Source organism: Lactuca sativa, chromosome 5 (genome assembly GCF_002870075.4).
Source record: "Lactuca sativa cultivar Salinas chromosome 5, Lsat_Salinas_v11, whole genome shotgun sequence".
Classification (NCBI taxonomy): Eukaryota; Viridiplantae; Streptophyta; class Magnoliopsida; order Asterales; family Asteraceae; genus Lactuca; species Lactuca sativa.
In genome coordinates, this window is record NC_056627.2 from 231,590,129 (window position 1) to 231,603,037 (window position 12,909).

At 35.6% G+C, this 12,909-nt stretch overlaps 1 protein-coding gene across 1 annotated transcript; it reads right to left on the minus strand.

Moving 5' to 3' along the window:
- Window positions 1-276: 276 nt before the first annotated feature.
- Window positions 277-1,260, minus strand: LOC111881821 (uncharacterized). Its single transcript, XM_023878211.1, has one exon. The coding sequence runs from the start codon at window positions 1,258-1,260 to the stop codon at window positions 277-279; it is 984 nt and encodes a 327-aa protein (XP_023733979.1).
- Window positions 1,261-12,909: the final 11,649 nt, after the last annotated feature.

Genomic DNA, 12,909 nt, shown 5'->3' on the forward strand with positions numbered 1-12,909 from the left:
TGAGTGAATATGGGTCTACGCAAATACAATCCAACAGTTGATAATGACTGTCCTTGACTCTTGTTAATGGTCATAGCAAAACAAACAACTATGGGAAATTGCCTACGTTGAAAACGGAAGGGGATTCTTTTATCAGACAGAGTTAACTTCATGCGAGTTATATAAGTAGTCTCATTGAAGAATCTACCAGCTATAATGCGTGCCTCAGTGACATGTTTTCCAAGCCTAACTATTTGTAACCTAGTACCATTGCATAGACCTTTGGTTTGGTCAATATTACGAACCAGAACCTGTTTTTAGTGTAAGTTTATGGTTGAGAATTCTAGATGCCTTAAAAGCATTCAGTACATCTGAAGAGTAAACTGATTCCTCAAAACAATCTGCTGACTCTGTCTCACATAAAGAATCTGAACTCAGATAAGTTTTCCCTTCATCTTTCATCAATTCTAACATGTAGTCATTGATAGCATCGACTTCTTCATTTTTAGGGACCAAAATATCCTTATCTTGAAAATATGATTGATCATCAAGATGGTTTTGAAAATATGGATAAATGGTCGATACAATTGATTGAATATGGTCACTTGTAGAGCAAATGATAACATCTTCTGGAAATTCAACTTCTGCTTCACCATCATTAGGACCACCAATATTACCTTCACCAATTTTAAGAATCCATTCAAAAAATGCTTTTGTCTCATCCAAATCATTAGTTGGACAACCAACCTGAAGCCTCATGTTTACCATTAAACGTAAAACTATACATCCACTCCATAATCTTGATGAATGCAACGATGCCTGCATAATATCCGAACAATTCCCTCTTTGTATTACTGGAAGAATTTGTCTAAAGTCACCTCCAAATACAATGGTCTTGCCACCAAATGCATTATTCCTGTCAGATGAACGGATAATGTCTCTAAGTGTCCTATCAAATGCTTCAAAACAATGACGGTGCATCATCAAAGCTTCATCCCAAATGATAAGTCTCGCTTTGTTTAGTAGTGCAGCAAGATCGCTGGCTGGCGAGATAGAACAAAATGAATCCTTGGTCAAGTTAATTGGGATAATAAATCTTGAATGCGTTGTCCTACCGACAGAAAGCAAGGGTGTTGCAATTCCACTTGAAGCAACATTGATAACAATTTCACCTTTGGATCTAATAGCAGTTGACAAGGTCTTCCAAAAAAATGTTATTCCGGTTCCTCCGTAACCATAAAGGAAAAAGACACCACCTTGTTTGTTGTTAACCGCATTCATAATGGTGTGATAAACATTTTTTGCTCAACATTTAATTTGGAATACAAATCTTGATGCTCAACTTCAATAATATCGGGATCATAGTTAAGCTCATCTTGAATTAACATATTGCAAGACTCTTGAATGTGTCTATGATCAGGAAACGACATGTTTGGTATCTGCTTCAAACTCAATCCACAACTCAATAATTCTTTCTCGATGTATGACAACGTAAGGTTGAAAATTGCATCCTCTTTTAGCTTCAAGCCTGAAAATTCAACAAACAACGAAATTAAATATAGTTATACATATGTAAATGGCTTATGTTAAGAGTTTTTAGCGACAAAAAATGATGTAAATTTATTTTGCATTGTTTGTCAGTTTTACATGCATAAGGTAAAAATGATGCAAAAAAAGCAATTTTTTGTAAAAATGGAAAAAAAATTGTTGATTATGTTTTATGTCAAATTTGTGCATAAAGGTCATTTTTAAGTAATATAGTTCCGTTTAAGGGCCATTTGTATATGAACAATAATGGGGTTGTTTTGGCATCATATTAAAATGTAGGGGAAAACGAAATTTTAAAACAATTAATAACAATGCACTTCCATTAAATGACCAATTAAATATGAAGTAAAAGTTGGTTTGGGATTTCATATTTCATTTACTATAATAATAACAATAAAAATAAAATTACCGCTTGTTCGTTTCTTTTTATCTGTTTTATTTAAAGTTGAAATTAAATTATTTTATTTTCAAGAAGAAATTAATTAGTTTGAATTAAAAATAACTATAAATTAGTGTATTTACCTCTGATGCCGATTTCTTGTTCACGAACATGAATGACATCATCAAAAAGACATTTATACGTCTCTTCAAAAACATGAACAGACCTTGACAAACTATCCGATGTAATCAACATAACAAAGACAGACCGGCAGAAAAAAGCAGTGGCCCAATGATGTGTCTCGTTTATTGACGAAATGTACTCTCTATCATCATCTAATAGACCAAGAGCATAGCAAGCATCTTTCTAAGACTCATGCACGGTGCCGTTAATTGTCCTGATATCTTCATAGCATGTAGGACCCTTGATTTTGTTCAGCAAAATCTGTAGATAATAAAAGTCACCAGACTTGGGAGAAACATGGTTTAATCGACCGGGTGCCTTGGACTTGGTTTTTCTTCTTGTCCATATCTTATCTGATTTATTCCAAACATATTTAGTTGGGAATTCAACATATGATAGCTTTTGTGCATCTTCATCATGTTTGTTACATTCCATCCAAGCCAAAAATTAAGAAGCGGCGACAGTCGGTTTAGAAACAACCTGATTAAAATGTTGGTTTGATTTAAACACAACAGATTGTTTGTGTTCAAGGTGAAATAACAACCTTTCAACAAATGGTGTTCTATAATGAATGTCATACCCAAAAAGCCTCCAACATGCCTCACATGCGGAGATATAAGAACAGTTATAGAACTCACCAGTTTCGTCATGGTCGTTATTTTCTATCTGTTGTTTCTTCTTTTGTGTTGGATCAACAATAAATGTCGTTATCCTATCCGGTCCTTTATTAATATATTTAAAAAGATACTTTATCGATCCAGCTTAGTTACACCACTCTAGATTCATGTGAGCTTGGTATTATTTTTGAAGGATCTTACTATATATAACAACATTTTTGAAAAATCAAGAAAAAAATGTTATAAATAACATTAAATGATAATTTGAGGTTAACATAGGAACAACATAAGAAAACATATATAATAATAATATAATAAGTAATATGTTTTTATAGATTACTTTACCTGTTTAAAAATAAAATATTAGTACAATTTTAATTTAACTTGTTTATTGATATTTATGTATTAAACATATAATAATATATATTTCATAAAAACAAAACAAATTTAAGGAATTAAAATTTAGTAAATCATTGAAAAGGATTTGTTTATACCTTTTGTCTAAAGAAACATCGTTTTTAACGACATTATTTCCATTGTTACGTCTTCGGTAAATAAGATAACCATCTTCATCGATATAGGTATGATCGGTAATTCCCTTGGAAATCGTTTTGAACATTTGCCTTTTTTATACATGGCATAAATGGTTGATCGTTGCCACAAGGTCCGTGTATCATGTTATCACAAACAATTTGATACAAATCGGGTTCACTATCCTTGTCAGGAAATTTAGCACATATATGTCTTCAGGATTTGGAAGTTTAGAATTTTTTTTCCAAAAAAAGGCATGCATGACAATGTGGAAGTCCCGTCTTTTGAAACTCGATCGTATATACAACTGTGTGAGCAAAGTAAGCAACCATGGTTAAAAGATAAAATTATCAAAAAAATTATAATGTTAATGACTAAAAATATATAAGATTGATACCTCCAACGACTTCACCCAAAGTTTTTTCATCCTTCAGTCGACTGATTAATGAATCAAGTTTAATTTTGAATATTTGTGTCAGAATACAGTTTAAGATTCTCGGCTTCAACAAATCTAATGACTTCTGGCCATTTAGGATTACACGTAAGGGTTAAAAAAAGATTTGGATAACCAAACCTCTTAACGAGAGTCATCGCATCTAAGTACTCTGGTTGCATGTAACGGCTGCCGTCGGTAAAAGAAGATGGTATAATAATACGATTTCCCATCAAAGAAGCATCTTCAATGCCATCTTTAGCTGCCTGGGCCAAGTTGCGATAAGGTGCCACACGTAATGTTGGCTGGTTAAACCTAATATAATTAAGTCATTCGTTTTCAACCATTGTATATGAATCAACCAAAAACTGTTGGAATAGTTTTCTTGAACGTAATATCAATGATATTTCATTGGTTCTCTGTTATATATGATAAACAAAAAACTCTCACATGGTCAGCCTTATTCGTCCATCAGATTATGGATCTTCAACACTACGATGTAGTATATTGTCTCAAAATCCATCCTCAGCATAAGGGAATAATAATGGATATTGAAGTGCAAGATACTGAGGATGCAACTCATTAATACGTTGGAGCTGTCGAATCTATGTTTCCAATATGATATCTCTTGAATCAGACCCATCAATGTCACCTATAATGAGGGTAGCAACCTCATTTGTGGTAGGAAGATTATGCTGCCTACCATCATTTTCTCTTGTCCCAATCAATTTCAGCCTAATACGCTCTGTTGGATGTCATACCCCCTAACCGTCAGAACAGACGGAGGAAACATTCGGGGGCGGGTGACGTCATGCATAGTATCACAACAAATGTATCATAGCAATCAAAGTAAACACAACCATTACATTACAATATGAATATTTACATCTGTTTGGAAACATAGTTTGTATACATCAAAAGTAGCAAAAGATAAAGACGAGACTCCAAAAATGCTCCGTCTTCTCCAAAAGCTGGCAAAGGTACCTGTTTATCGTTGTCCTGAGAATACAAGCGGTTTCGAAAACGTATCAGCATAAAGCTGGTGTGTTCATAAGCATGTTTTTGTATTAAAAACTAGTCACTGAATTTGTACAAATGATTTCTTTTCACTATAAGTAAAATATTGTTTGTATCAAACCCTGGTCAATCACCAATAAGTAAAATATGTTACATTTGAAAACACTGGCTATTACCAGTAAGTGATGTATGTTCTGTTGAAAACCCTGGCTATCGCCAATAAGTGATGTACGTTCTGTATGAAAACCCTAGCTACCACCAGTAAGTGAGGTAGTTTTATTACTTAAAATAAAACCAAAGGTTATGTAACATCCGGATTTCCAGGTATTCTATGTTATTCTTTTATTTTGATTTAGAGAGAGGGAATCGACGAGTCGATGCCTAGACTCGTCAAGTAGGATCGCGATTTGCTGACTGGATTAATGAAGGGACTCGACGAGTAGGCAAGGTGACTCGACGAGTCCGTGATGAGGTCAGAAACCCTAAATCTGCGGGCCTGAGCCCTAATTAAAAGGACCTTATAGCCCTCATTTGTGGCTATCAGTCCAGAGAGAGAAACCCTAGAGAGCTTGGGCGAGTTGTGTGTGAGAGCAAGCCATTTTAATCCTTTTTGGTGTTGTTTTGCAAAGAAGAAGGTGTTTTTAGCTAGAGGAGGTCAAGAGGGTTGCTAATCCGTGGTTTCCAAGCTTGAATCTACAGTGTTGAGGTAGCAAATTGATCCTTTCTCTGTTTGGTTTAAGATCCTTGAATTTTACGGTTTTCTATACCCTTTATTGGTTTGATATGTTGAGTATGTTGCCCCTTTGAGTGTTAGACTTTGGATCTGGACCTCTAGAGGTCCAGAGGACCTTATCCATTCTGCTTTATGTTGGTTCATGGAGGGAATGAGACTATGTTGCCATTTTAGAAGCCATTTCACTTAGGAAAGCCTTGTGTGCGTTGCATGAATGTCAAGACTGAACCTTTACATGATTATCGTGTTTGGGAAGGTCAAATCTATAGGATAGAGAAGCAGATCTGACCTCAAAAGGTCATTTGAGTGTTGCCATGGATGTAACTCGCCGAGTTCATAAGTGGACTCGACGAGTCGAGTCGGGGTTGCCCCGCGATTCGTGATAGGAGTAGCCCGTCGGGTGAAGGGATGACTCGATGTGCCAAGTGAGGCTAGAAGGATTCAAAGGACCCGCATGGACTCGCCGAGTCACGCTTGTGCACTCAACGAGTCGGGTCAAAGTTTGACCATTGACTTCAGTTGACCTTAGGGTTTTGGTCAAGCTGATTCAAGAGAGTTCTGGGAGGGGTAGAATGGTCTTCTACCCATCATTAGAGATGAGATATATGAGATTGTATTTGATTAGGGATGTTTTTCTGTTGATAGGAGGAGGCTAGATCGGGTATCCGAGCATGGGAGATTATCCGATATCATACGAGGTGAGTCTTCTCACTATATTGTACCTAGAGTGGTACCTATGTGTGACCGGAAGGTCTTATATGCTATGAGATGTATATGTTGTATGTTATATGATACATATGTGTTACGCATGTTATGATTGAAAAGAACCGGAAGGTTATTATGATATGGACCGAAAGGTCTAAGAGAGTTGGGACGGAAGTCCCCTGAGACACATGGATCGGAAGATCCCATAGAGTTATGGCCTTGAGTGGCATCTGTGTGTATGTGGTATTTTGGGAAATTCACTAAGCATTTATGCTTACAGATGTTGTGTTATGTATTTCAGGTAATAGCGAGGATCGCGGGAAGGCGCCGACATGATCCGTATGTACTCATGGCGATTATGTTTTGAGATTCTCGGATATGTTTTGATATGATAACATTGGATACATTGTGTTTTGATATTATCTTATGAATAAAAGTATGTTTTTGGAAAGGAAAAATTGTTTTGAAAATTTACGTTGTTACAGGTTGTATCCATGGAATACCCTCCAGTGTAGTAAGTAGGTAGTCTTATTAATTAAAATAAAACTATTGAAGAAGGAAAATCCCGTAAAAAAAGGTTAGTTTATACTATTGTGAGTCGTATAACCATGCTACTATGACTGATGACCCCATTGACGTTTCTTCAGGCGTTGTACGATTACAAAATTTGTCACCCCAGGCATGCCTGCCTAACTGTAGCTAACAATTCAGGTGTGGGATTGTCGGTTCTGAATAGATCTATTCACAAATTTCACGCTCACCCTCCAGGAGACTCTGGTTATACTAAAGGTGAGGATTTACCAGTACCTCGAAGGGTACTATGAAGAAGGTCTCACAATCATGTATTAACTAGTTTACGTGTTGTACTGTTGTTCTCATGTTCGAAATCATTTGTATACGGTGTTGAGTATAAATACTTATATGCAAAGATAATTATTTAGCAAAATACTCTTGTTATCTGTATGGATAAACTAAATTTGTCATAGTTTATGTGTTTGACTTGGTACGTATTTTGAAACTGTAAAGCTGATAATGAAGTTCCCAAACTATACCTATGATAGTTTGACTGGTATGTTATGTTCATGTACTATTCGGAAAACTATGCAATTACGTTTTTAGAAAACGTCCCTTATGCTCCGCATAATACAGAAGGGATAAAGTATCTAAATGCTTGATGTAAAACCGTTTAAATTGCATCAGTTTTAACTTGTGAAAACCTTTATGTTTGGCTTGTATTCCCACTGAAAACATTTTAAAAACAATAAAAGCGTGGGGGTATGAACTTATAGTTTGTTGGGCGCAAAGGATTAAAACGGAAGATCCTTGAGTCGACGCACGTGGCACTTAACGGAATCCTAATATCAATAAATACATATATGTATCTAAATTAGTGATTTCGTTAGATAAAGTGTCAGGTAAACACTTGGTTTCGGTTAAGGAATGTTACCGGGACTTGGTCGAATCGAGGAAACAGGCTTTTCACCACAAAATATCTGTTTATAGCCGTATATGGGGTTTATAGCCGTGAACTGGGTGTGCAGTTGTGAATGGAGTTTACGGCCGAGAACTGGGTTTACGGTCGTGAATAGGGTTTACAGTCGTGAACTGAGTTTGCGGCTTTTGAAGATCTGAAGGATTACGACCATAAAATCAAGAACGAGGGTGATTGTTTTTGACGAAAAAGTGTTCCAGATGTTCCCAAATGGCCCCAAATGACGATTTCCGGCGTTTTCGGGTGAAAAAAGAACATTTTGGTGTTTACGGTCAAGAGGTTTAGAGAGAGAAAGTGGGTGTTTTCGGCCAAGAAGGTTCAAATGAGGGTGGGGGTCTAGTGTTTATAGGCCAGGGGTATGGTCGGTGGTGGGGTCCACTTGGCACCGACGGTAAACGGGTTTATGGCCGTACACGAGTCTACGGCCGTAAACTCGTCCTGGCCGTGAACTCGGTGTTTTCGAGTGAAGTTTCGAGTTTTTCGCATGATTTCTGGTCTATTCCGACTTGTATAAAACACATACTATTTATTTAAAAAACGTAAAGTCTTTCCCAAACCAAGAAATTTGATGGAATTTAAAAAACCTAAATTTTATTAACGGAAACTAGATAAGGATAACGGAAAAAGTTTCGAGTTGTCACATCATCCCCCCGTTAAAGGGAATTTTGTCCCGAAATTCGAACATGGAATACAAATCATGGATTTTGAAAGAGATGCAGATACTTCTATTTCATCCGACCTTCACGCTCCCAAGTGAATTCGGGTCCCCGTTTGGCATTCTAGCGAACCTTCACTATAGGGATGCGACTATGTTTCGTTCGTTTGATTTCTCTATCCATGATTTCGACTGGTTCTTCCACGAACTTCAGGTTCTCATTGATTTTAATCTCATTGAGAGGGATCATAATGGTTTCGTCGGATAAGTACTTCTTAAGATTCGAAATATGGAAGACAGGATGAATGTTGCTAAGCTCTTGTGGTAAACAAAGTTTGTACGCTACAGGACCGATCCTAGCGAGGATCTCGAATGGTCCTATGTATCTTGGATTTAGCTTCCCACGCTTTCCAAAGCATATCATGCCCTTCCAGGGTGATACCTTCAACAAAACACGGTCTCCAACCTGGAATTCCAAGGGTTTTCGTCTCTTATCTGATGGGTTTTAGCCATAAGAACATCCTATGTGCTCATACAAACCCTAATGCTTGGTTCTAGGTTTCTCTATTGTACATGCAATTTATCCAAGACTATAAACCCTAGATCTAGCATATGATAATAAATATAACATATAATTAGGGTTTAGATCATACCTTGATTGTTATGTAGCAATAACAATCACAAATCCTCCTTGTAATGACTTTAGAAAGCTTAGAGTCACAAGTGTCACTCCTCTAATGGTTCACAAACACCAAGAGCAAGAGGATGAAAAGGAGAAGAGAAGGAGGCTCTCAAAAACGTGTGGAAACCCTAGATGATCAGTTCACCACGTTTTTGGAGCATAAGGGTTCTATATATAGTGAGGCTATTAGGGTTATCTAACAAGGAAACCCTAATTTGGATGCTTAAGCCCTAAGCAACCCATGGACTCCTTTCCTTAAAGGCTTGGACGATTTCCAATGGGTTTCCCCATAGAATTCATCCAACCTTATAATATAAGGCAATCCATAGCCCACTTGCAATTATCTTATAATTACAAGTCCAGTCCCTTAAGTTTAATTAATCTCTTTTAGTCACAAACTTAATTCTTATTAATTCTTGACTAATATTAATTAAACAATATGATTTCTCATTTAATATATTATACCCATAATATATTAATAAATCATTATTAATCCTTTCTCTCCATAATTCATCCTATCAAGTTGCTTTGGTGAAGGCAACCCAAAAGGACCATGCACCATCGGGTCAAGTACATACCAAAATAGTTATGGACTTAGACACTAATCCAACAGTCTCCCACTTGGATAAGTCTAATAACTATTATGCGTATGACTTCAGATCCTGATCTGCAATCGTAGCTTTCCAAAGCCGTTGTCAACTCTGATCCTATCAGATACACGTGTCCTTCAGATAAGGGATCATATATTCCTCTATTCTAGATATCGTATAAGACATGATTTCAAATCATTCTTTCTGTACTATTTATCGACTTCTGATTTATGACGACTGACTAATTGAACAAATCAAATTAGCCCTAGCCCGACCGAGCATTTACGTTTGTCATCACTAAATCATCGAGGGGCCCAAAGATATCGCTTTTATCCTACTTTGAATAAAAGGAACAGATAAACTTTGATTCAATGCTCGCTTGCACTCACTCACCGAATCACACACAATAATATGTTTTATGACACCAAGTTACTGGTGCATTTACATATTATCAATGTGCAACCGATTTGCAAGATACAACTCACACATCTCGGTTTCTAGAATATAAGATGTTATCGTCTCACCAATCACTTGTGATACAATTCATGGAGTGATCCAAGTGAGCGTGGGTTTAATCCAATGCTCAAATCATATTCATAAGCACTCATGAATGTTGCAGCAAACATTTGCTTATGTCTAATGCTCTTTAGACAATCTACACACCAATTCACGACAGTCTTTATTCATACCTACTTCCAACATATGAATGACTGTGTCCCGTTCGAATAATTTGACTGTTCTAAACCAATTAAATTATTCAGGAAGTCAAAACATGCAAAGTGAAACACAAGAATAATACTAATCCCATATGGCCTCAAACCTTTGATTATAATTAAAACACCTTTTATTTATCACCATATCGATTACTCATTATTTGTTGTTTCGGGTAATCAACTTCTTACTTGAATTATTACACTTGTCCCATGCTCTTATCATGCACACAATGTTTACTTATGGTTCTTACTTTGTGAATTAGATCAAATGAACACATTTCCAATCATACTCATTTCACAACTCCAAATCCTTTTTCATAAGTGAAAGAATATCAAATTCTTGCCACTTATAGAATATGTTAGATTCTAACATTTTATGCAATGATCCTTTTCGTAATGTCATAGCACAAAAAGTCACAAAGACTATTGCCAATGATATTACAAAGTCCTCTATCGGAGATTGTTACAATAAAATTCCTTAGATATGATGTCTCTCACTCAAAGTACATTCCTTTGAACATCCTTTGCATAAAAGTTTCTAATCTAAACATAGATTTTTTCAATATTCAATTCCCAATATGGACACGTTTCCATATTTTCCATATGACAACTCATTCTTAATAGAATCTTATCTATTCATAATAATGTCGATATAGTCCATTCAATACTATACTTCCAACTACTCACAAGTGACCAATCCTCAGCGAACTTTGGATTGTCCTTTGATAGTTGTTTAATTATCTTAGTCAAAACCGATTCGTGTCCTTCTTTCCTCTAAATGCGCTAGACATTTGGAAATTTTTAGAATGGTCAAATATTATAGCATTTGCAATCGATCCTATACCCGAAGCGTATGGAACCCGATGCATAACGTCTTACATAAAGATTTGATACTTTATCAATCTTCTGCCATAATATTTTATGTGCTACGTTCTCAAAATTCGAACTATGAAGAGGAATGCCGTAATCATAATCGAAATTTGTGAACACACTATGTTTCCTTGACTAAATTATTAATATTCCACAACCTAAGCCTTTAGATTTGAAATGAAGCATAATATTCTCTCCCTTAATTATAGCAAAACAACTTTTCAACTATTGCGACTCTGCAAAGTATAACTCTTGTTTTCTATAATTAATATTGCTAACTTGTAATACTTTCCATAATAATCATACAATCATAACATTTATGCTCCCACCATGATGATTATTATAAACATAACGCTTATGCTCCCACTAGCTTTGACATGTATTCAGAAACCAACTTAACTTCCAGAAAAACAATACTTGTTGAATTCCTTAAGTTCATGTTTCTAATACCTAATGCTTTGATAATCTAAGCTTATACACCTTTCCTTTTGATAGCTCATATGTGTGTCTAAACAATTCAGACTAATTGCCAAATCTCACAATTCCAATCATGGAAAGGGATACTGTAACCATAATCGAATTCGAGAATTCAGTTTCTCAATCACTATCTTCTTAAAATCTTTCTTAGTGAAAGCATTTCCTCACAGTCACTTTCATGAAGGAGGGAATCTTATGACACTTAAATTTTTATGGTGTATGTGTTCCTATCCATGTGAATTTGTCAAAACCAAGGTTTACGACAAATTCAAACTCATATGGACCGAACTTTCTTAATCTCGATTTCTTGCCTTATGGTAGCACAACTGCCCACCATGTCTTCCAAGTAGTTAAGCAGCTCACCTTTTCCTATCAATGTACTTTTCATTGATCAAGGTGCCTGCCTTTTATGTGTTCAAATGAGAACTCATAGAACTCACATGCATAATTAACTTAATTGGAATGGCATAGAAACAAAATAGTTTCAACACGATAGGTTGTAAACCTCAACTTGTGTGCTAGTGATGATCAATAAGGTTTATTTTGATTTGTTCTTGAAACCTTTCAAGACCATTAAGACTCCCACTGACTCCTTGACATATAAGATTCTCTTGTCAATAAACATTTCTTGACAAACAAATATTCGAGAGTTAGTGTAGTTTTTATCGAAACACTTCATAAATTGGTCCTAGTTGGTCTTTGTCTTATCCAAGACATCACAACTTTCCACATTTGATGAATGTTATAAACCTTCTTAATACTTATCACTCAATGTCACAATCTTAACTCTAAGACTTGTTTTGGAACGAAGTATGATTGACTTCTTGATTTAACCATTTCTTCATTTCTTGATTCCTCCTTTTAGACATACAATTGTACTAAGACTTACTTAGAGGATCAATTGAGATATGGTTCTTAATCATTAAGACTTATCATAAAGCATAAAAGGTACTCTCCCTTCTTCTTAGAATGGAGAAATTTTTTATCTTTCTGCCTACTTGATTCATCTTATTCGTTCCGCTATTAATTTAACCATTTTCAATCAATTCAGAATTACACTTAATTTTATAAGTATAATCATATTTACTAAACCTTTTAGTAAATCATGACGAATATCTTGGTTACTCTTATGGTGGACTTGATCAATACGCAACTTTGTGTACTTGATCTCCGAGTCCTTCACTTGACACTTTGTCAATGAATTAGTCTAATTTCCAAATATGAAATTTCTCATTCATCGTGCATCCAAGTTTCATGATTCCAAGTTTCTATCCAATTGAAACTTGAGCGATGAGAAACTCTCCT

Excerpts from the sequence above, each read along its gene's own strand:
- LOC111881821 (XM_023878211.1), bottom strand. The coding sequence starts at position 1,260 with ATGAATGCGGTTAACAACAAACAAGGTGGTGTCTTTTTCCTTTATGGT.